At 48.0% G+C, this 25,239-nt stretch overlaps 1 protein-coding gene across 2 annotated transcripts in view; it reads left to right on the top strand.

Moving 5' to 3' along the window:
• DYNC2H1 (dynein cytoplasmic 2 heavy chain 1) overlaps window positions 1-25,239 on the top strand; it is a 1,541,159-nt gene that overhangs the window by 488,348 nt on the left and 1,027,572 nt on the right. For both annotated transcript variants that reach the window (XM_069202358.1, XM_069202357.1), the window contains exons 39-40: window positions 6,567-6,774; window positions 21,530-21,659. In XM_069202358.1, coding sequence (XP_069058459.1) covers window positions 6,567-6,774; window positions 21,530-21,659 — 338 coding nt within the window. The remainder of the gene's footprint in view (window positions 1-6,566; window positions 6,775-21,529; window positions 21,660-25,239) is intronic.

Genomic DNA, 25,239 nt, shown 5'->3' with positions numbered 1-25,239 from the left:
GTACACCCCTCTCCCTTCCTGAACCACACCTTACAGTAGTGACAGATGTATGACTTCTGTGAAGTGGGGGCCATCTGGGAGAGTTGGAGATCAGAGGACTCTGGTCTCCGGTGGAATCCAGACTCCACATTAACATGTTGGACCTTCTGGCAATCTAACTAGCACTGAAAGCATTTCTTCCCTTTGTCAAGGGGAAGTTAGTGCAGTTGTTCATAGATAACACCACTGCCATGTGGTACTGCAACAAGCAGGGCGGGAACTGGGTTGTGGACCTTTTGTCAAGAGGCCCTGCTTCTCTGGGCATGGCTGGAACAGCAGGGCATAAACCTGGTGGTTCAGCACCTGCCTGGTTCTCTGAACGCCAGGGCGGACAAACTCAGTCATCAATGCCTAGCAGCTCACGAGTGACGTCTCCATCCGGAGATGGTACAAGGTCTCTTTCAGCAGTTAGGAGAGCATTGGTTTTTCCAAGGTGGCAATTGCTCAGTGACACTTTTCATCCTGAGTGGAGCTCAGGCTTCCTGTATGCCTTTCTGCCCATACCACTCCTGCCTAGAGTTCTCAAGAAGATCAAGACGGACCAGGCCCAAGTAATCCTGGTGGCTCCGGCTAGGCACGGATAGTCTAGTATCCAGAGTTTCTGAAGTTGAGCATTGATCCTTCGATCAGACTGCCCCTTCGGGAGGATCTTCCTTCACAGCAGCAGGGGAGGGTTCTCCACCCGAAATTGTCAACTCTGTGCGTTCATGCATTGAGATTGAGTGGCAACAGTTGACAGCCTTTGACCTTCCTCCCCAAGGCTGTAATGTTATTTTACCAGCCAGGCGTTCTTTCACAAGAACGGTATATGCCTGCCGTTGGCAAAGATTTGTAAAGTATTGTACATTAAAGGCTTCAGATAATCTTTCTGCTTCTCTCTCTGATTTTCTTCTTTTCATTCTGTCTCTTGCCCAGCAGGGCTCTGCTCTGGGCACTCTTAAGAGCTGTCTGTTGGCTCTATCTGCTTTTTTGCAGCTACCTGACCAATCCTCTTTATTTAAGTTCTCTGTTGTAAATAGGTTTTGAAAAGGGCTGGTACATAGGTTTCCCCCTACGCCCTTTATCATGCCTCAGTGGGATCTTAATTTAGTTCTCACATACCTCATGTAAGCTCCCTTCGAGTTACTGCACAATTGTCCCCTTTGGCTGCTTCCCTTCAAGATATCCTTCTCAGTGGCAATAACATCTGCCCGGAGGGTGAGTGAAATTCAGGCCTTGTCATCGAAGCTGCCATATCTCAAAATATTTCCTGTTAAGGAAGTGCTCCAGACCTGTGCCTCTTTCCTCTAAAAGGTGGTGACCCCATTTCATTTGGGACAAACTGTAACCCTGTCCACCTTCTTTGCTCCCCCGCATCCGTCTAAGGAAGAGAACCGCCTCCATCAACTGGACCCAAAAAGAGCATTGTCGTTCCACCTTGACTGCAAAAAAGAGTTCCACGTGGATGGCCAACTCTTGGGGACCAAAGAAAGTTCAGGCAATACAGAAACAAACCTTTTTGCGCTGGGTTATTTACTGTATAAAGATCTGCTACGCCCTGGCTAAAAAGTTGCCTCTTGAGGGTTTACGAGCACATTCCACCAGGGGAAAAGCTGCCACCACGGCGTTACCTCATGGAGCCCCTGTCCTGGACATCTGTCAGGCAGCAGTGTGGTCATCCCTTCACACGTTTGCCAACAGTACTGCCTTGATAATCAGGTCTGCAGGGATGGGCATTTCGTCCATGCGGTACTGCAGGACATTCCAGTTTGGAAGAACTTGTCCGCAGCTTACCACCAGGAGGATATGGCTCGGGTAGCTATTTAAAGGTAAGGAATCTGCAGCTTGAATTCCCTACCATATGAGCAAATTACTTGCCTTCTGTAACATTGTAGGAAGCGGGCTCTGTATATGCTATACCAAAAATAGGTATAGTTCACACAGAGTCCAGGGGTTCCCCAGAGGCTTAACTGAGGCCAAAGTAAATAATACTGATGCTCACTTTTGTGGTAGTGTGGTTGAGCAGTTAGGCTTATCAAAGGTAGTGCAAAGCATTTGACAAGAAATGAGGCACACACTCACTGACAAACTCCAGGCCAATGGTCAATAGAGTCTTAGGGTGAAAAGTGTTAGCATAGTTTACAGGTAAGTACATGACTTACGATTCCAGTCTTGGGGAGTTAGGATGTCAACAGGCCAAAGTTTAGACTGACCCCAAAAGTGCACCACACGCAGCATGGCATGGGCTGGGTGTAGATGTCAAAGTTAGGGTCAGGTTTACAATGAAATCCAATGAGAACTGGGGGTGCTCGGTAGAAAGCAGATTGCAGGTAAGTACCCGCTGTTCCCGGACACAGGCCTGGGGGTTTTAGGTTAGCACCAGGAGGGCCACAGGTTCACAACAAACACACCCTCAGCAGCTCAAGAGCGTCCGGGTGCAGTGTGCAAACACAGAGCTGGGCACCCAGTGCTTTTCAATAGGGGACTCCAGGTGTCACAAAAGATGCTGCAGACTGGGCCCAGGGGGTCGGATCCGGGAAACCAAAGGCTGGACAGGCAGAGAATTTGCTTGATGGATGTTGCTGGACTGTCAGTCAGATCCCCTAAGGCCAGGAGGCTACGGGTGCAGAGGTCTCCTTTGGCATCAGGAATCTTAGTCGGATCTGGTCGTGGTCAGTAGATCCTCCGGATTCAGTCTGCAGGCGTCATTGTGTTGGCCAGGAGGGGTCAACCCAGGGTGGACTTGAGGTCGGAATCGCCTGGGGAACTTCTCTGGACTGATGGGCCACCTGGATTCGGGCCATGGCTGTTGGGTGCAGAGTGGGCAGGGCTTGCGATCCGGGGTGGTTCTGAAGTCCTTTTTGGAGGTTTCTTCTGAACAGGGTTTCTGTCCTCAGGAGTTCTTGGTGCTCTGCTGGCAGGCAGTCCTCTGGGGGTTTGTAGAGGTTGATGGTCCTGTAGGATGCATCACCTTCTTTGAGCAGGGGTCTTTGAAGCTGCAGACAGGTTAGTAGGCGGGGGCCAAGTCAGTTGTCGTCTATAGTCTTCACTGCTGGGGTCGGCTTGGCAGTAATTCTTCTTTCTTGTGGTCGCCAGGAATCTGGTGAGTAACATTCCGGGGTGCCCCTAAATACTAGTTGTAGGGCCGTTACAGGGGTCAGAGTGCCAATGGCTACTGTCATTGAGGGTGGCTACACCCTTCCTGTGCCCACTTCCTTTGGGGAGGGAGGCACCTTCCTATTCCTATTGGTCCCTCTCCTCCAAACCAAGATGGAGGATTCTGCTAGGAGGGGGTCACTTCAGCTCTGGACACCTTAGGGGTGGTCCTAGCTGAAGTGGCATCCCTCCTTGTTTTACCTAATTTTCCCGCCAGACCTGCCGTCAAGAGTGGGTCCTTGTCCTGAGGGGAGTGAGAGGGGGGTGGTGCTCTCCACTGGCTGGAATGCCATGGGGCACTGTAACAGGAGACCTGAGCCTTTGAGGCTCACCACCAAGTGTTACAATTCCTGCGAGGGGGGTATGTGAAGCACCTCTACCCAGAGCAGGCTTTGTTTCTGACTTAAGAGAGCACAAAGGCTCTCACCCCAGGGGGTCAGAAACTTGTCTGTTAGTGGCAGGCTGGCACAGACTGGTCAGTCCTGCAATAAAGTTTCAGGGGGCATCTCTAAGATGTCTTCTGTGTGCAGTTTACAGTAAATCCAACACTGGCATCAGTGTGGGCTTATTGAGCTAAGAAGTTTGATACCATACTTCCCAGCCTTCAGTGAAGCCATCATGGAGCTGTGGTGTTCATAATGACAAATTCCCGGCCCATGTACTCAGTATGACCACACTGCACTTACAATGTCTAAGAATGGACTTAGACACCGTAGGGGCACATTGATCATGCAGCTATGCCCTCATCTGTGGTATAGTGCACCCTGCCTTAGGGCTGTAAGACCTGCTTGAGGAGTGACTTACCTACGCCACAGACAGTGCTTTGTGGGCATGGCACCCAGAGAGGGATGCCATTTCGACTTTACCTTTTTCTCCCCACCAGCACACACAAGCTGCAATGGCAGTGTGCATGTGGTTGATGTGGGGTCCCTTAGGGTGGCATAATACATGTTTCAGTCCTTAGAGACCCTCCTTGGTCATAGGGCCCTTGGTAGCACTGGTACCTTTTACAAGGGACTTAGCTGTGTGCCAGAGGTGTGCCAATTGTGGGAGCAATGATACAGTTTAGGAAAAAAACACAGGTTCTGAGGCCTGGTTAGCAGGATCCCAGCACACACTCAGTCAAGTTAGCATTTGATATCAGGCAATAAGTGTGTTGGGGAGGGGATAACCAAGCCAAAAGGAGCCCTCCTACATTGTTATTTTTTAAATGGGTCTTGGATTTATTGTTTGAGTGTGTGCCTCATTGATTGTCTCTGTGAGTACAACAAATTCTTAGCACTACCCTCTGACAAGCCTAACTGCCCACCCACTCTACAATAAATAGAGCATTAGTCCTATCTACTTTAGCCTCTGTCAAACCAATTGGGGATCCACTGGACTTTGCACAGTGTACTTCATTTTAGTGCACTAAATAGAGAGTCAGCTTCCTACAATAGGTGACATAGTTATCCAATTAATCACATTCTAATAGGATAAAGATCAGTCAGTCTAGTACTGTTATAGTTTCTTGCATCTTCCTGGTCCTGCAATGGCATCTCGGCAGGAATGCTTTGATGAGCAATAGGACCATATGCCAATGTTGAGGTTGTTATCAAGACAGTTCAAGACACCTAGAAGTGGTGTTACCTGAACTAACATCATGAAGGGAAGTATCTTTTTTGTAAAATGGTTCTCAAATATCTGTGAACTTTTAAGTATCCCTTCACGGCGGACAGCTTCCCTAGGTGAGACTACTAAGGCGTTTTTGATCTAGCAGAGACACCATTATGTTTAAATATGACAGAATTCCGAGCAGTTCACTTTTTCTGAACTCTTTACTGATTCATACACTATGCTGATGAAATTTCACATTAGGAAGCGGGCATGAATTAGATCACAGCAAAGATGATGGACGGAGTCCTGACACTTTTCAAACACAGATCTGGGTTAAATCCATTGTTCCCAGGATGCTTGTTTCCGGTCCAGGGAGGACCTGGCCTGGCGGTTCGGGCTGTACTGTTCCCATGAGGAACAGGGTCAAGACTAATTTGCATATGACTGGGTCCAAACTGGGGTGGCATGGTGAGCAAAACACAATGGATTAAACCCAGATCTGTGACTGCGGATGAGTGTTCAAAAAGTGTCAGCACTCCATCCATCATCCTTTTGTGTTGCTAATGAATTAGGATTACAACCTTCCTTGACAAAATCCCATACTCTCCCTTTTCCTTGCTGGCTGAGCATATCGCATCAGCCAGGAAAATAAAAATAACACAATAGATCCCAAGCAGTAAGTTCTTTGAAGGAAACAATGGATCCCAGTGTCCTTCAAACAACTTAACTCTTAGGGTAATCCTTGCATAAGTTGCACTTTTACACATACAGTAGACAAAACTAAAGATCTGACACAAATAAAACAGTTATTTGCATTTTATGTAGCTCTGTCATGAGTATGGATTGTTGTATGACAGCTAGTGTCTTCCATATGTGTGTCATCAGAATTGCATCATTCCCCTTCAAAAGGACCCAGAAGCTCAATACACTACAGCTGCACATTTATTAGGACACACAGATTTGTTGTGCTTTCACAAAATTTAATATTGTGGTGTAGTTTCTCAAACCAGTACTGAACTCAAGTGATGTCAACACCTTCTTTGACAGATATCATGTGGCCTATGGCCACTGGAAAAACAAGATTGTGATCACGCTGACAGCTCTGTGCTCACTGTAGTGGTGTTGCAACAAAAGCAAAGCTGTGAAGGGAGTGTCTTGAGTGGAAAGGTTCAGAATGATTAATTGTCAATAGTGCATTCTTTCCGGGTTGATAAGCTTTTGTGAATGAAACAAAGCATCAAGACTCCTGATAGCTAGTAGAGACAACTATCAAAACAAAAATGAGTATCCTAGCAGTTACAAATATAGTCATGATAGGATACGACAGACAAAGGCAAGTAACAGGTACCTAAACTCTATGGTTGTTAGATATCAAGAGGTCTAGTTTCCCACAGGGAGCCTGAGGGAATTAATTAGGAGTGAATGGCCATGTACTTCCACTTATGGGACTATGGAACTGGCATCAAAATAATGGTCCAGATCAGGGAGTAAGTCGGGTTATCCGATGGAGTGAAAAAAAGAGAACATGTAATTCTAAGCTGAAACCAGGAGTTGTTTGGAGGTCTTGAAGCTTCTCTAGTTGCAGTGTCAAGGGAGATTAAACGGGCTGTAGCCCCGACCCCGGCTGTCCCTACATAGCACTCATAATTTGAGGACTTTGGAGACAATGTTTTGGGCATGGTTACGCAAGGTTCATAGTATTATGTATTTTTTCTTTGCATCACAGACTTTTTTTGTCCTTGTTAATCTATTAAAATCTTTAAGCAGATATTTTACAATGTTTCCTTTGTTTATAGAGGTCAGCTCGTGGATAATCTGTGATGGTGACATCGATCCAGAATGGATTGAATCACTGAACTCTGTTCTGGATGACAACAGACTACTCACTATGCCGAGTGGAGAGAGAATCCAGTTTGGTCCCAACGTTAATTTTTTGTTTGAAACCCATGATCTTAGCAGTGCTTCTCCTGCCACAATTTCCAGAATGGGCATGATCTTCCTCAGGTAAAGTGTGTTATATTTTAAAAAAAAAAAGAACATTTGTTTTGTTACATGTATGACTGACTTGAATTAGCACACTTGATTGTTATTTGGCTACACTTAATATAAAGATTAATGCTTTCGTGGGCATTTCATGGTCTTCTTTGAATGGATGAATGCACTGATGCTCCTTCTTATTGAATGACATAGAAAAAAAGCTCTGTAGCCCTAGCTGCGCAGAGTAGCTCTTTGTAAGAGATCCCCTAATTAACTTGGATCATCCCCCTTCCTCCTATTGTCAGTATCCAAAATGCAGACCACTTCCTGTCCAGTCTGCATTTCTGCTTGCTGAGATGATGTATTAGCCAGGCAAATGGCTTCTAATTGGAAAATTCACTGGCCCAACAAGAATTACCTGAACTTCAGGGAGCTCACCCCATGCATATCAGCAGACACTTTCCTCAGCATGCACAGTTGCTTGAATTTAGTATATGGAATTGGTATTGGAGAAGGGGCATAATAGACCGTGTTTAATACCAGCCAATGGGCCCTGCACTCCAAATGATGCTAGGTGCATGTAGGAAGTTGGCTCTGTATATACTATTTCAAAGTAAAAAATAGTGTGCACAAAGTCCAAGGGTTCCCCTTAGAGGTAAGATAGTGGCAAAAAGAGATAATTCTAATGTTCTATTTTGTGGTAGTGTGGTCGAACAGTAGGCTTATCAGAGGGTAGTGTTAAGCATTTGTTGTACACACCCAGGCAATAAATGAGCAACACACACTCAAAGACAATCCCAGGCCAATACGTTTTTATATAGAAAAATATATTTTCTTAGTTTATTTTAAGAACCACAGGTTCAAGATTTACAAACAATACTTTAAATGAAAGGTATTTCACTTAGGTACTTTAGGAACTTTGAATTATCACAATAGCATGTACAGTTTTGGCAAAAATGTCAATAAGCTATTTGAAAAGTGGACACAGTGCAAAAATCAACAGTTCCTGGGGGAGGTAAGTATTTGTTAAGTTCACTGGTAAGTAAAACACTTACAGGGTTCAAAGTTGGTTCCAAGGTAGCCCACCGTTAGGGGTTCAAGGCAACCCCAAAGTTACCACACCAGCAGGTCAGGGCCGGTCAGGTGCAGAGGTCAAAGTGGTGCCCAAAACACATAGGCTTCAATGGAAATAGGGGTGCCCCGGATCTAGTCTGCCAGCAGGTAAGTATCCGTGACTTCGGAGGGCAGACCAGGGGCGTTTTGTAGGGCACGGGGGGACACAAGCAGGCACAGAAAGTACACCCTCAGCGGCACAGGGGCGGCCGGGTGCAGAGTGCAAACAGGCGCCGGGTTTTCAATCGGAATCAATCGGGAGACCCGGGGGTCTCTTCAACGATGCAGGCAGGCACAGGGGGGGCTCCTCGGGGTAGCCACCACCTGGGCTAGGCAGAGGGTCGCCTGTGGGTTGCTCCTGCACTGGAGTTCGGTTCCTTCAGGTCCTGGGGGCTGTGGGTGCAGTGTGGTTTCCAGGTGTCGGGTTCCTTGAAGCAGGCAGTCGTGGTCAGGGGAGCCTCTGTATTTCCTATGCAGGCGTCGCTGTGGGGGCTCAGTGGAGTCAACTCTGGCTACTCACAGGCTCGCAGTCGCCAGGGAGTCCTCCCTTTAGTGTTAGTTTTCCGCGGGTCGAGCAGGGGGCGTCGGGTGCAGAGTGGAAAGTCTCACGCTTCCAGCGGGAAACGTGTGGGCTTTAAAAGTTGCTTCTTTGTTTCAAAAAGTTGCAGTTTCTTGAACAGGGCCACTGTTCTCGGGAGCTTCTTGGTCCTTTAGATGCAGGGTAGTCCTCTGAGGCTTCAGAGGTCTCTGGACCCTGTTGGATGCGTCGCTGTTGCAGTTTTTCTTCGAAGTAGGGAGACAGGCCGGTGGGGCTGGGGCCAAATCAGTTGTCATCTCCGTCTTCACTGCAGGGCTTCAGGTCATCAGTCCTTCTTCTTCTTTAGTTTGCAGGTATCTACCTTCCTCGGTTCTGGGAGCCCCTAAATACTCAATTTAGGGGTGTGTTTAGGTCTGGGAGGGCAGTAGCCAATGGCTACTGGCCCTGAGGGTGGCTACACCCTCTTTGTGCCTCCTCCCTGTGGGGAGGGGGGCACATCTCTAATCCTATTGGGGGAATCCTCTATCTGCAAGATGGAGGATTTCTAAAAGTAAGAGTCACCTCAGCTCAGGACAGGTCAGGGCCGGTCAGGTGCAGAGGTCAAAGTGGTGCCCAAAACACATAGGCTTCAATGGAAATAGGGGTGCCCCGGATCCAGTCTGCCAGCAGGTAAGTATCCGTGACTTCGGAGGGCAGACCAGGGGGGTTTTGTAGGGCACTGGGGGGACACAAGCAGGCACAGAAAGTACACCCTCAGCGGCACAGGGGCGGCCGGGTGCAGAGTGCAAACAGGCGTCTGGTTTTCAATCGGAATCAATCGGGAGACCCGGGGGTCTCTTCAACGATGCAGGCAGGCACAGGGGGGGCTCCTCGGGGTAGCCACCACCTGGGCTAGGCAGAGGGTCGCCTGTGGGTTGCTCCTGCACTGGAGTTCGGTTCCTTCAGGTCCTGGGGGCTGTGGGTGCAGTGTGGTTTCCAGGTGTCGGGTTCCTTGAAGCAGGCAGTCATGGTCAGGGGAGCCTCTGTATTTCCGTCTTCACTGCAGGGCTTCAGGTCAGCAGTCCTTCTTCTTCTTTAGGTTGCAGGTATCTACCTTCCTCGGTTCTGGGAGCCCCTAAATACTCAATTTAGGGGTGTGTTTAGGTCTGGGAGGGCAGTAGCCAATGGCTACTGGCCCTGAGGGTGGCTACATCCTCTTTGTGCCTCCTCCCTGTGGGGAGGGGGGGGCACATCTCTAATCCTATTGGGGGAATCCTCTATCTGCAAGATGGAGGATTACTAAAAGTAAGAGTCACCTCAGCTCAGGACAGGTCAGGGCCGGTCAGGTGCAGAGGTCAAAGTGGTTTCCAAAACACATAGGCTTCAATGGAAATAGGGGTGCCCCGGATCCTCAGGACACCTTAGGGGCTGTCCTGACTGGGGAGTGACTCCTCCTTGTTGTCCTCATTATCTCCTCCAGCCTTGCCGCCAAAAGTGGGGGCAGTGGCCGGAGGGGCGGGCATCTCCACTAGCTGGGATGCCCTGTGGCGCTGTAACAAAGGGGGTGAGCCTTTGAGGCTCACCCCCAGGTGTTACAGTTCCTGCAGGGGGAGGTGATAAGCACCTCCACCCAGTACAGGCTTTGTTACTAGCCACAGAGTGACAAAGGCACTCTCCCCATGTGGCCAGCAACATGTCTGGTGTGTGGCAGGCTGGCAAAAACTAGTCAGCCCACACTGGAGTCGGGTATGTTTTCAGGGGGCATCTCTAAGATGCCCTCTGGGGTGTATTTCACAATAAAATGTACACTGGCATCAGTGTGCATTTATTGTGCTGAGAAGTTTGATACCAAACTTCCCAGTTTTCAGTGTAGCCATTATGGTGCTGTGGAGTTCGTGTATGACAGACTCCCAGACCATATACTCTTATGGCTACCCTGCACTTACAATGTCTACGGTTTTGCTTAGACCCTGTAGGGGCATAGTGCTCATGCACCTATGCCCTCACCTATGGTATAGTGCACCCTGCCTTAGGGCTGTAAGGCCTGCTAGAGGGGTGACTTATCGATGCGATAGGCAGTGTGAGGTTGGCATGGCATTCTGACGGGAGTGCCATGTCGACTTAGTCATTTTCTCCCCAACAGCACACACAAGCTGGCAAGCAGTGTGCATGTGCTGACTGAGGGGTCCCCAGGGTGGCATAAGACATGCTGCAGCCCTTACAGACCTTCCCTGGCATCAGGGCCCTTCGTACCAGGGATACCAGTTACAAGGGACTTAACTGGGTGCCAGGGTTGTGCCAATTGTGGAGACAAAGGTACAGTTTAGGGAAAGAACACTGGTGCTGGAGCCTGGTTAGCAGGGTCCCAGCACACTTTCAAATCATAACTTGGCATCAGCAAAGGCAAAAAGTCAGGGGGTAACCATGCCAAGGAGGCATTTCCTTACAATGCGACAAGGAATCAAATTGACCCCTAAGTTCGAAGGATGGACAATTATAATATCTGTTTGTGACAAAATATCTGGAGCTGAATAACCCACATTTTGCTGTAACTTTGTGGCTTATTGTCTTGACCCTGACCAATAACAGACTGATTACCGGCCTGTTATGTAGCTCATTTGTTTAAGCTTACTCCTTATTATTATTATGCAACTTCTAAGAGCTGTGCCTTATTTTCTGAAATCCAGACTACATCTTTTTTTTTCAAGGAGACACATTTTTCACAGTTTATAGCTCTTGCAGTTGTAATTATTGTAGTTTAATTATCTGTATGAAAGCTCCCGGGTGGTTTTCAGCTCTTCGTTTTATTATGGTTTGGTTTGTTGCAGATATCTTTCTTTCAGGTCTCTTGGATTCTGTTCTGCAGAATCACTGATGTGGTTCATTTTGGCTTTGATTGTAGTTTGTAGCTCTTTGACTCCAGCAATTACATTCCAAATTAACGGTTCTTTACTGGTAGCAATAATCATCAAATATTCCCAACTGTGTGTGGACATCCCAGAAGACTTCAATTTTACTAAAAAACGACATGTCCCTTTTGAAGCATTTTGAATGCAGCTACACCATCCATATCCTGTACAGGCTATAATACTCAAATATATAGGACAACATTTCAGCATCAAAACTACCAATAACATAGGATAGGCAGCATCTAATGGAGCATCTGAAAACATGCTCTTGTTCTTTAAGGAACCATACGTTTATGACTCCTTTCCTGCATTGTACTGGAAGTTGCCTCATAGGCAAGATTGTGATTAACCTAACAGCTCTGTACTCACAGGCAGTTCTTAGGATCTTGGGTGAATGTAATCTGGACAACTAATTTTTGGCTTGAGAAAAGGAGTAAATGGAGAAAGTGGGGTTGTTAATGACTCAATTGATGCTTCTTTCAATGCAAATCCAGCATTAAAAGTAAGTCTAACTTCTTCAGCACCATATGCTCTTCATTGACAGTCAAGAAGGTAGAATAGACTAGAAAGATCATGCCAAAGTCTACAGCCTCCAAACTAAAATGGCAAAACAACTTAGGGCCAGTTTTAGAATTTGGTGAATGGGTTACTGCATCACAAACGTGACGGCTACCCCCTCCACCATATTACAAGTGCCATAGTGTATAAAAAAATTGTCACACAGCGGACGGCATATCTGAAACTTTTGTGACTGCGTAACCATATCCGCCAAACTCCAAATCAGGCCCTTAGTCTGACTGATAAAAACAAACGGCAAATTAATTTATTCCATGTGCCAGTCTGTCAAACAACTCTGTTCCGTGGGTGTTTATTGTGCTCCAGGACTAAATGTATATCTAGTGCTTAATTTGCAGGTGCCCAGAGCTGTGCTCAGAAGTACATGGCAGGCACCTCTACAAGTTGGTGCGCCGACTACCAAGCCTGCATAGTCTGGAATCCACCTCATGTCCCTTTATCGTTCTGACAGCTTTATATTTTTCTCTTTTTCTTTCTTTTCCCTGTGTTTGTCACTCCCCCCTGCTCTCAAGAAATACCTGATGAGGAAAAATAATTGCTGGTTCTCAAAAATTTGTGCAACTGGCCCCACTGGCTCAAATTAAGCACTGTGTATATTTCACAGATAAAGACTTAGGTGTTCATTATGACGGTTAACGTGGCGGTATCACCGCCAACAGGCTGGCAGTAATGATCGCCAAATAATGACCATGGTGGTGATCCCTCCCATAGACAGCCAATGTACCACCCCAACCGCCAGTGCGGTACGAACACCGAACATGGCGGTAGCCTCCTACAGGCAGTTGGAAGACAAGAACCTGCCCACCATATAATGACATAGCACACCGCCACAATTTCTGGGACGGTAGCAACAACACCAAAAGCCTGGCAGAAGCACCTCATATAAAAGGAGAGACACACCTCCAGAGACACACAGGAGTCCACGGCCGCTATGGAACTAGAACTTGAAGTCTTCCCAATGCTGTACCATGCCATGGCCATCCTGGAGCACCAACACCGACGAAGACGACAACAGTGAGTACAGCCGCCCAGCACACAAGGAAGGGAGGGAGGGGGAGGAGAGTGATACACATACGCACAACACACACCATAGACACACCACACACCCAGAATCAGATGCACAGGAAAATAACAGTAACACAACCTCCGATTAAATAAACCCAGGACACATACATAGTTCCAACCTATTGTATGAATATGTAAAATGCAAAAACATTCACAACTGCAGAAATAAAAACATGCAGGCCCAAAGGCCAGCCCACAGGGCAAACTCCAATCCCCGACCTGACTCCTGACAACAACGGGACTCCACTGTTCTGGGGCATCATGTTGGAAATGGGCAGGCACCTCAGGGGGCGGGAGGTTGGGGGAGCACCGATTGTGAAGGAGCTGCCTGCACAATGGTTCTGGAGGGGGGCTTCCTGCCCACTGGTTATTGATGGTGCTCCTTGGCCTCTGGTATCGGATGCTGCTCCATGGCCTCTGGTACCAGATGCTGCTCAATGGCCTCTGTATCGGATGCTGCACCATGGCCTCTGGTTCCAAATGGGGCTCCTTGGGCACAGTTTTGAGTGGGAACTCTTTGGCCATGGTTTTGAGTGAGGTGTCCTTGGCCATGGATTTGGGTGTGGCCTCCTAGGCCTTGGATTTTGTTGGGGCCTCCTTTGCCTTGGACTTTGTTGGGGCCTCCCTGGCCAGGGATTTTTGGGGGGCCTCCATGGCCAGGGATTTTTGGGGGCCTCCTTGGCCATAGGTTTTGGAGGTGGCCCCATAGGCTTGCCAGTCTGTTTGGGAGGGGGCGGCACTTTAGCCTTCCATTTTGGGAGGGGAGGAGTGTCCTTGGTGCGGGGGCAGGGGTGCACTCATGTGCCACATAGTGGCAGCTGGAAACTGTGGGATTGGAGCTGTGTCATACTGGGTGCTTGAGTTACTGGGCTGGGGTGGTGGGACCTTCCTCTTATGGGCAGGACAGGGGGGGAGGAGGGAAGAGGTCAAGTCGTGCAAGGAAAAGCTTCTTAGGGACAATGGGTCGGTATGTGGGAGGAAGGGTGGGAGTGGAGGTAGAGGGAGTGGTTGTAGGAGGAGGAGGTGTGCTGGACTTGGGTGCAGGTGCATGGAGAGTGTACGTGTGTGAGGTGGATGGCTGTTAGGGGTCTGAGTGCAAGCGTGTGTGTTTCTGGAGGGGGGGCAGACCGGGTGGAGGAGGACAAACAGGACGTTTGGATGGATGTTGTGGGAGTGTCTGCAAGTGAGTTGGTTGTGCTGCATGAGGTGGTGGTGACTGAGCATGTGGTGGGTGGGGTGCATGTCTGCAGGTCTGCTGTTGTGGTGACTGGGCAAGGTGACAGGTTCTGGGACTGTTGATGCAGTGCATGCAGGTGTCAGTATGTGACTGTGAGGGAGGAGGAGAAGCGGGACACAGTGGAGGCAGTGGATGATGTGTGTGCATCTGTTTGTTGGCTGTGTGGGTGCTTGTGTACTGAAGTGTGCTGCCTGCGTTTGTCTGTGCGAGTCTTGTGTGTTGTTTTGGGTGCATGCTTGTCAGAATGTACACGTGGGATGAGTTTGGGTGAAGCAACTGGGCCTGGGTAGTGGTACTTGGAGGGGGGGGGGACAGATGAAACAGGGACACTGGCTGCCGTCAGTGAAGAGGCCAGAGCCTGAAACGATCTCTGTAGGGCTGTCAACCCACCGTGGATGTCCTTCAGGAAGGCATTGCATTGCATTACTGCACCTGGGATGCCAGCCCCTGGAAGACATTCACTATGGTTGATTGCCCTACAGAGATGGATTCTAGGAGGTCAATAGCTTCCTCACTGAGGGCAGCAGGGCTGACTGAGGCAGGGCCTGAGGTGCCTGTGGCGAAGGAGATGCCCACCCTCCTGGGTAAGCAGGCACGGGGTAACGTGGTGAGGGTTTACTGGGAGGGCGGTGCTGGTACAGGGGTGGTGGGAGAACCTGTAGCTGGGGTGGTCCCAGAGGGGTCTGCCACCACCAGGGAGCTCGCATCGGAGGACGAACCAGAGTCAGTGGTATCACCTCCGCTCCCCACTGTGGTGCTTCCCTTGCCTTCCGTCCCACTGGTACTCTCAGCGACGTGGACTCTGCCTCCTGGGTCCCGTGGGCTGCAGCTCCCTCACTTGCCAGTGCCCCTGCTCTTTCACCAGATGATGCTAATGCACACATGGACAGGATGACAAAAGGAGAGAGAGGGGGAGAGAGAGAAAGGAAGCACAGGGTCAATCTCAGCACCAACAGCACAGATAGCAGACACATCACTGTCACACACTGAGCCTGAGAATGGGCAGCATGGGCCACACTGGCATACCTTTGGCTAAGTACCACAGAAGGTAGGAGCCAAACACTGCCAGCTACACACCAACTGGGACCAACTAAGCACTATCTGACATGGGAAGCCACCTACTTAGCTATCTAAAACATGCTTTCCACCCTATTAACCTGAGCTGGACCACGCAGCAATGTCTGAACTGGCATATTGGGGTATCCACTGACTAGTACCCTGCACCTAAATCCCATGCCAGGCAACAGAAATGGTTGACAAACACACTGTACTCACCCCCTTGTGGCTGCTGTGATGCCCTCAAGGGCCCATCCAGCTCTGGGTCTGCACGTCCTTGGCGATGGCACGCCGCAACCCTTTATTCTGATGGGCGCTGACCTGCAGAGGAAACACAGAAGGTGGAACACCATGAACCTGACAATCCATCCTGTCAGACATATGGCCCACAAAAAGCATTATCCCCTCATCAGGCACACACTTGGCCCGTACCCCTCTGTTAGCGCTGCAACCGGCCCTACTCCCCCCTACCCCGACACACTGCCAGCACACGCACACATCTCCATGCAGCCATGTCGCATGCAACGTACCCATGGTGTAGTCACCTGTTGGTCTGGAGGCCCATACTGGGGTAGGGCCCTGTCCACGAGGCACTCCAGCTCCTCCGACGTGAAGGCTTGGGCCCTTTCCCATGTTGCACGAGCCACGGCAGGTTCCAGACACAGGTCACAGCAGCACAGGCAGTGGAGATGTCGTCCTGTGGAAAGTCAGGAATCAAGTGAAGTGGTAGACAGAAAATGGCGGTGACGTCTGCGGCGGTGAACACCGTCACCGCCGGCATTGATCATCATTGGTTACCATTCTCCATAGAGGGCCATGTTAGCCTCCCCCCGTGACATGAACGCTAGTGGAGTGAGGCCACCTCCACCTGTCTATGAATACAGGACAGGCAGGTGCCATTTTCTAATGCTGGTATACATGTACAGATCGATAAGTACGTTATTGTAGTTGAATGTACTCACCTACACAATTCCAGTGTCCAACATACAAGCATGCTCTGTGTACACTGCTGTACTGTGTTCATGGTTCCTGTTGTCACTCCTTTCTTACATTTTGGGTCCCTTAGGTACCAACCACTGCAGAGGAATAGGAGGAGGGGCATACCAGTGTACATACCCCTTGTGTACTTGGCTACACTGGAGGACCGGCAAATCATACTCACCTATCGTCTGGACAGGGCCATAATCACAGAGCTGTCCATAACACCACAGTCCCCCCTCTTGTGCAGGTACTCTGTGCTCCGTTTCCTTGCAACTGGCTCTTTCCAGGTGACAGTGGGCTTGGCTGCAGGTATGTCACAGCCAGTGTTCTCTATTATGCTTGCAAGGGTTTTTGGCTGCCTTGCTCGAACACATGTACAGCTACATCGCATTCCCCCAGGTAGATGATTTACCCACTGTGAAGGATGGATTCTATGCAATGGGACATATACCACATGTTATTGGGGCCATTGACGGTACCCATATTGCCTTAGTCCTCCCAGGGCCAATGAACACGTGTACAGGAATCGGAAGAGTTTCCACTCACTCAATGTCCAGATGCTGTGCCTTGCTGACCAGTACATCCCCCACAACACTGCCAAGTATCCAGGGTCAGTGCATAATGCCTTTGTCCTGAGGAACAGCAGTGTCCCACAGTCGATGGCACAACTACAGAGGCACAGAGTGTGGCTAATAGGTGAGACTGAGTCCCCACCCAATGTATGTGAGTGTATGCCTTCAAGAGTCATAGCCCAAGCCTTTGTGCAGGGCTAATGTGTGTCCCTTACTTCTTGCAGGTGATTCCAGTTATCCAAACTTGTCATGACTCATGACCCTTGTTAAGAATCCGAGAACAGGGACTAAAAATAGGCACACTGATGCTCATGGGCGTACTAGGAGGATTGTAGAACGGACCTTTAGGCTCCTGAAGGTTAGATTCAGGTGCCTCCAACTGACAGGTGGATCCCTATGCTACTCCCCTGAGAAGGTCTGTAGAATTGTTGTTGTGTGCTACATGTTGCACAATTTGGCCCTCAGGCGGCATGTACCCCATCTGCAGGTGGAGGGGGTCATGATGCAGCTGTGGCAGCAGTGGACACTGAGGACAGCGAGGAGGAGGAAAAGGAGGAGGATGTGAACAACAGGTCACATTTGATCCTGCAATACTTCCAATGACACATAGGTACGCCTGTTGAACTAAACATTTCTACATTTTAGTGTTGTACTGTGTGACTGCAGCATAATGCAAGTCATTCCCTTTGTATCCCACCTGACTGTCACCTATGCCTTCCCTTTTTGCAGATGTTGGTGTTCCAACAGTGTACTGCTGTGATGTTTACAGACTGCTGAGACACATTTGTTAGTGATCAAAATGTTACTGGACATTTACACAGGATCATGCAGTTCAATACATTGTATATTACCTGTAAGCACTATTACTCAAGTTGTGTCCAAGGGTGTTTATTGAAAAATGGTATACAGTGGGGAGTGCAATGGAGTGGGGTGATGGTTGGGAATAGTCCAGTGTAGTGGGCCAATCTGTTTGTAGCACAGGTCCAGTGTTCAAGGGGCCATAGGAAGGGGAGCACTTGCAGTTCAAAGTGAACAAGGTTACACAGTGGAACACAAGGGGGACATTCAGGAGGGCCTCATTTCCTGGCAGTGGTCTTTGTCTTGGCAAGTGTTTCTTGTGTCTGTCTGGGTTGCAGGAAACGTTTGTGGGGTGGTTCACCTTCTGCAGGGGAGGGGTGCTGGTGGCATGTGGGTCCTGTAGCAGGACCTCCTGTCTACTAGCTGCAGCAGATGTGGAGTGCTGGTCAGTCGACTGGCTAGTGGTAGGGGCCTTCTGGTGTGATGTGTAGTCCCTCATAATGTTGGCCATATCCCCCAGCATCCCTGCATTGGAGACCATGGTGATCTTCAGGGTCTCCAATTCTTTCTTGATCTCCTGGTGGTGTTCCTCCTGCAGCCACTGGTTCTCCTGCAAGATGTCTATCACCTGACGCATCTTGTCCTGGGATTGTTGGTAAGCCCCCAGAACATTAGTGAGTGCCTCCTGGGCAGTCGGTTCCCTGGGTCTGTCCTCCCCCTGGTGCACAGCTGTCCTCCGACCGTCCCTGGCCCCCTGTGCCTGTGTTCCCTGAATGGTGTGCCCACTGCCACTTACCCCAAGACCCTCATTGTCTTGCCTGTGAGGTGTAGACTTGGGTCCCTGTACAGGTGGGCATACTGCTGATTGGCATATCCTGGGGACAGAGGTGTGGAGACGTTGGGTGGCTCCTGTGGTGTTGGATTCTGAGGGGGGAGACTCTGTGGTGGACTGGTTGTGGGCTGGGGTAACCGACTAACCAGTGGTCCCTGATGGGCCAGGTAGTTCATCCAGATCCAGAACTCCAGAGTTGCTGTCATGACTGGGGGCATCTTCTGGTGGGGGACTGGGTAACTGTGGCACCTCCTTGCCGCTGAGATTGGCTGGGGCCCCTGTGGGGATGGTGTATTACGCTACATGTCTGTGACATATTCTGCATCCCTAGCTTCCCCTATATTATTGCTTTTGCCCTGCCACCTTTGTTTGTGTACGGTGATGGATTCTGGTATTGTTAGTTCTCCATGCTGTGCATGCACTGGTGGTGGGTGTACATGCAGGGCTGGAAGGGATGTGCATGCAGTGGGAGTGACAACAGTGCTTGACATTTAGGTTTGATAATTGTGGTGGTGCACTGTGTGGGATGGAGTGGGGTGATGGGTATCAGGGTGAGGGGTGGTGGTGGCATGCAGGTATTGGGGTGGTGATAGGTAATAAATGTTGGCTCACCAGTGTCCAGTCCTCCGGCAACTCCATTGAGGCCCTCAGGATGCAGAATTGCCAAGACTTTCTCCTCCCATGCTGTCAGCTGTGGGGGAGGAGGTGGGGGTACACCGCCAGTCTTCTGGATATTACTTTGTAATGGGTCTGTGTAGTGGGAATTGCACCACGTCACAGACAAATTTTGTAGAAGAACGTCTGGCTGCCAGAATGACATTAGTAATTTTGGGAAGGAGATCAAAGGCAGTCAACTTTTGCTACTCAAGCTCCTCACATGGAGGTGTAGATTGCGCAAGCCAAGGGGCCCAAAAAGGTGTAAAAAAGGTGCATCATGGCTCCTTCAACTTGTTACAGCATCACTGATTGACCCAAACATTTGGTTTGATCGTCAGAAGCTGTGGGATCAGATCCAAGAAAGAAGGCTGGGTCCGATATCTAAAGACAACTAGCTTCTTACCCTACATTTCCTAACTAGAGCGGTGGAAAGAGGGAAAGTTGTGCTTCAACTTCTCATGTTTCTTTTTCAATTTGGTCTTATCCGAAGATGTGGAATAAAAAGACAGCTTCGGGAACAGGTACACATCCTCAACTTTGATGTAACCAGCCCTTATGTGCCTTCCAACAGTACTCTGTGATGTAGATCTTGGCTTCACAATCCCGGATTGCCTTGGCTTTTATCCTGGCATAGTCTTCACAAGCCTTGGAGTTGTGCAAAGACTCTAGTCACCACGGTATACCTGGTGAGGGTCTATCACAGACATCTCTTTGTGACAGTCCTTGCAAAGTTTAAACCCTGTAGATTTCGGAGGAGACATTGCCCTTGCCTGCTGTAGAGAAATTTTTTCACAAAAAAGCGTGCCAAAAATGCCAAGTAAGAGTTGAGGGAGTGAACTCCAAATGCTTGTCTGAAGGTGTGGAAACAAAGGCACCAATGTCAGCAAGAGAGGTGGTGCATATATCCAGTTCCAGTGTCATTTACAGCGTACAACGAAGTTGACACAGAGCTGCACGATGCCACCTACTTGCATGGGAGCAATAGTGAGAAAAATCATCAAAGACATTCTGTGGCCTGGGACTGTTCACAAGGTGAGAGATTTGTGGTACAAGTATACATCAGATATCTTCAATTGAGCCACGTGCTGCTCGCCCAGCTCCCAAGAGTCTGAGCAGATTCCTGAATATAGTTCCCTTGAGGCGAAACATCTGATTGGATGATTAGGTAAAGATGAGATTTTGATGATTTATCACTCCCTGATGATCAACGCACCATATCTGTTAATTTCCCTTCGGCATAGGTGGGAAAGATGGGTGGGTGAGTTGGATGATGGGGATTGGAGGGATGTTTGTCTAGCACTGAGGGGGACTAGCAATCTCCTCACGTCTACGGTTGGTCCAGATTCATTATCTACATGCAACATACTTATCCCCTCAGTGTTTGCAGCGTATGGTCCATACAGACCAACCCGCCTGTCTGCACTGCTCCACTCCCACTACCAACCTTTACCATACGGTCATTCCCAACTTTAACACCCTTTTCGGATGGAGTGGGTTGTGGAATTTTAGAGGTCCTGTGGCTTTGGATTAAATTGGGTCCCCAGGACACGCTCCTGGGCCTATTGGAGGGTATTGGTGAATCCCTTGCTGAATAGACTTTTATAGGGGTGGCTTTCTTGGTTGCCAAGCGCAATATTGAGTGTAATTGGAAATATCCTAGACCTCCTACCCTGGTGTCATGGCAAAGAGGTGTTGATTTGTGTGCGCACTAAGAGCAGCCCAGGGTTGTCCCTGGAAACATGAGAAAATATGGGTTAAATGGTGTGATCACTACGGCTTGCCAATGTAAACTGTATAAATGTGATAAAGGACTGTGGTTATTTGATGCTGTGGATCAGGATGCTTTTGTCACCTATTTGTACATCTCAGTGGATGATACTTGTGGTGTTCAACTTAATAAAACTGGTTATCAAAATAGAAGTATACATCAAAATGTTGTTATTTTGGCTTGATGGCAAGTGCTCCAGGACTGAAGCTGCAATATTGACCATTCAGTTGAATCTGTTAAAGTTTTTTGTGCCACCCGTAATATTTCCTTCATTTATAACAGGTACCTCTAAGGTTCTTTTCCTGATTTACATTTCCTGTGGAGATACTACTCTTTCCATGCTGCCCATTTTGACATCAATGTGCAGCTGCACTCCAGTGTTGAGATGTGATATTTGAAAGTGGCCCCATAATCGATTGCTAACATTAGTACCAATAATGCTTTAGATTAAGGGATCCTAACTCGTTCCTGAGAAAATACAGTAATTACATTTTTAACAGGGTTCTGGAGTAGGACAATGTGTGTAAGCCTTATTTGTATGGTTATGACAGAAATCTCTTTGCCTCTATGCATTTATTTGGTAAGACACAGATACTATAGTTTGCAGTCACTAGATACATGATGTTTTTATAATTTTAAAGAAAAGTGGTAATTTGCTACATTTTGTGCTGTGTTTATCAATGACATTTTCTTGTGTTTAGTGATGAAGATACGGATATTAAGTCTTTGATAAAATCATGGCTGAGAAATCAACCTGAAAATTGTAGACACAATCTCGAGAACTGGATTGGAGATTATTTTGAAAATGCATTGAACTGGGTATTGAAACAAGTAAGTAGACTATCAGTAAAGAAGGCTGGATTATTTTAAGTCCTTTATGTTGATCAATGTAAGCTTTTCCAACTGCAGATTTCTCCTAGTGTTCGTTTTAGCGAAGGTAAGATTATTTATTAGTAGATTGGTTAAGACCACTGTGGTTAGTGCTAGAGATGTTTTTAGATATGTCGTATGGTTGGATTATTTTAGACTGTTATGATGGATGCACAGTCTAATAATTTTAATAACTGTAGATTTATAAATAATATTACATCTGCAAATCCATCACAACAGCAGCCAGGTCTACAATCCCATTGCAAAAAGTCATTGCTTAAACCATGTTCTTGAATAATTTAAATGTTAGATGCAGATGTTAGGCCACTACAGAATTGAGTCACAGCCTGATCACAGTAATCTTGCAAAGGGCAACACCAGGTGGAACTTCTGTTAGCTTTAAATCAAATTATAAATTCTATTAAAAAAAAGCTAAAAAGACCAGACCCCAGAGGATTTAATGCTGTGAGGGAAAGGAGCCAAATTGTAACCCTTCTAATGGACACAAGGTACTTAGATACAGCATGCACACCAAGGAGGGATGACACATCTTTAAAGGAAGTGTTCGCAAGGTATTAATTTATGTAATGTGTTACACTCTGCTTGGAACATTTTTATGTGGTATATTAGGGTTTTAATATTTATTGAGTATTTATTGTGAACAGTTTTTATGATGCCATTGTTTAAAGACCAAGCTTTGAATAAACAAACATAGTAAGTGGGTTTCAGTGCCAGAATCAAACAGTCATCTCCAAATTACCTTGATAACACATTTTCAAGATGGGACTGTGGCAAAACATTTACCTCACTACTCATATATTTGCCTCCTTCGACACACTATTTGGGTCTGATTTAGCTCAAGGAAATGTTCCACTACGGTAAGAGGTAATGTGACCTAACAGGAAAACCAAAGAGCACTCATGTTCCAAAGCCTAAGCGCCTGCTGAGGCAGCAGCCTTCTGTGTTGTGCCAGATGTAGAAGCAAGAGCCGCACGATCCACGAAGCTGGTAGCTCGTAGACGGCTTCCTGTAGCAAACACACCCTAAACATGCATGTCTGGTAATGAGTCCTCAGAGAGAACACCAACATATCAGCATCCAATGAAAGTAAGCACTGTGTAGAAAGACAAACTTTTGTGCACATTCAAAAAGGCACCAGAGGCACCGAAACACGGGCTGCACACAATCCAAAACTGGTTTAAATGATAGAGACCAATTGCACTCCAGCTCTTCCAGGAGTGGTGCTCTGAAATTACTGCATCATGCATTCATGACATATGCGCTGGTGGAAGCAGCATATGTCCTCCTTGTTGCAGTGGGACAGCCTTTGCGAATAAAAAACAGCAAGAGCAAGATGCCACCTGCTATTGCCAAAGTAATCTGAAATCACCCGAAAATACTAAAATATATTGAGTGTATGGCTGAAGGTATTATGCCTAATATAGAGGAGAAAGTGTTAACAAAACCAGAGCCAACAGCCTTAAAGAAATGTACAATCCCTGTAGTACCAGACAATTTAAAAATTCATCCTACAAGCTCACCAAAGTGTCTCGGAAAGTTTGTAATTAAAAGGGTCTGTATTTCTGAAGATGACCTCGCCACTTGAAGGATATAGGTCTTATGTGCAGATGTCAGCGCCACATGTTTTTGAAACAATAGAGCTTTTAGTCTGCTTACCTTATCAAAATTCACATTTGACTTAGCAATATGAGGCCAAATATCTGCTACTTTTGTCTTTTGCGTGGCGGGGGGAACGTTACCGCAACATGTAACAGTTTGGGAGACCGAAACTACATAAGCAATTCTGGCTCGCATTCCACAACAGCTCTCACTATTAAGAGGCACATAGCATCCATTAAAGAGCACCTGAAATACTACTCGAATCGAGGGGACTGGAACACCCATTAGGTAGCAAGCTAAATTTGCTGCCAAAGTGTTGCACACCCCGTGCAAGGACAGCTGCTTACAAACCATCGAATGGCTCTTAGAAATCTCGCATTCACTACTGCTACGAAAGACCTCTTTCATGTCATTCAGACATTTTGTGCTAAAAGGTTAGCTCCCACACCTCATGAATGTCACTATCTCCTAGCCTTTCATATCTGCCAACTGGAATGTGTTTTCAGCAGGGTGTGAACTGCAGTGTTGAAATAGGCAGTTTGATAACACCATGTATTAACCATTCAGCAGATGGCATTTCAGCCACAGTAAAAGGCAACTTTTCTAACTTCTTGCTGTTCAACAGAATATAAGTTGCTTCCTTCTTATTCATTATTTGCTTCTGTCACATCGAATTAAATGCTGAACCGATGTCCCTCGTGCTGACATGTTGCCAGAGAACGCGACCAGATTTTAATCTTTGTACTGCATAATGGACCTAAGCTGGCTCTGTCCATGTTGTAAAATGTAAAAAAGCAATATCTATTTTGATTAAACTGTATATATTGTCGGACAAGGTGTTAATCCCATTATCTACAACGGATAATGCTTTTTGTAAATTTTCCTGATCTATTTTCCTTAACTGGGCAGCGGCTTCTTGTTGGGAAAGTTTCCAAATGTCATTATAAACTGCATATTAGAAGTGCTTTTTACGTTGTCTTCTCGGGCCTAACAGGAAATCATGCATGTCTGTGTTGTTGGACAGGAGACTGAGGTGTTCTTTAACAGCATCTAGTGAGGACCTTTTTTGACATTGCTGGCATAATTTCCCTACACTGTATGTTGTTACTATAACTGAATGTTCTGATGACACATAGGGGGTCATTCCGACCCTGGCGGGCGGTGGGCGCCGCCCGCCGGGCGGAGACCGCCAGAAGACCGCACCGCGGTCAAATGACCGCAGCGGTCATTCTGACTTTCCCGCTGGGCCGGCGGGCGACTGCCAAAAGGCCGCCCACCGGCCCAGCAGGAAAGACCCAGCAACCATGAAGCCGGCTCTGAATGGAGCCGGCAGAGTTGCTGGGGTGCGACGGGTGCAGTGGCACCCGTCACGATTTTCAGTGTCTGCCAAGCAGACACTGAAAATCTTGCTGGGGCCCTGTTAGGGGGCCCCTGCACTGCCCATGCCAGTGGCATGGGCAGTGCAGGGGCCCCCAGGAGCCCCACAACACCCGTTCCCGCCAGCCTCTTCCTGGCGGTGTAAACCGCCAGGAACAGGCTGGCGGGAAGGGGGTTGGAATCCCCATGGAGGATTCCTTTGGCCAGGGGAAAACTGGCGGGAAACCGCCGGTTTCCCTTTTCTGACCGCGGCTTTACCGCCACCGTCAGAATTGGCCAGGAAGCACCGCCAGCCTGTTGGCGGTGCTTCCGTGGTCGTTGGCCCTGGTGGTCAATGACCGCCAGGGTCAGAATGACCCCCATAGTGAGAGTCTGGTCTATTTGTTCTAAAAACCCCTGTAGAGTTTACAAAAAGCGCATGACAACCATTTGGGTCCACTGGCCACAATAACCACCCACCTGGATGTGAAAGTGATGTGTTAAATGTTCTATTTTGGACCCACCCATCCAGATGATCTTTAGTTGCATTAAAGTATCTTTGCCA

The sequence above is a fragment of the Pleurodeles waltl genome, chromosome 8 (assembly GCF_031143425.1).
Source record: "Pleurodeles waltl isolate 20211129_DDA chromosome 8, aPleWal1.hap1.20221129, whole genome shotgun sequence".
NCBI classification, from domain to species: Eukaryota; Metazoa; Chordata; class Amphibia; order Caudata; family Salamandridae; genus Pleurodeles; species Pleurodeles waltl.
This window is presented reverse-complemented; position numbering and strand designations above follow the sequence as displayed.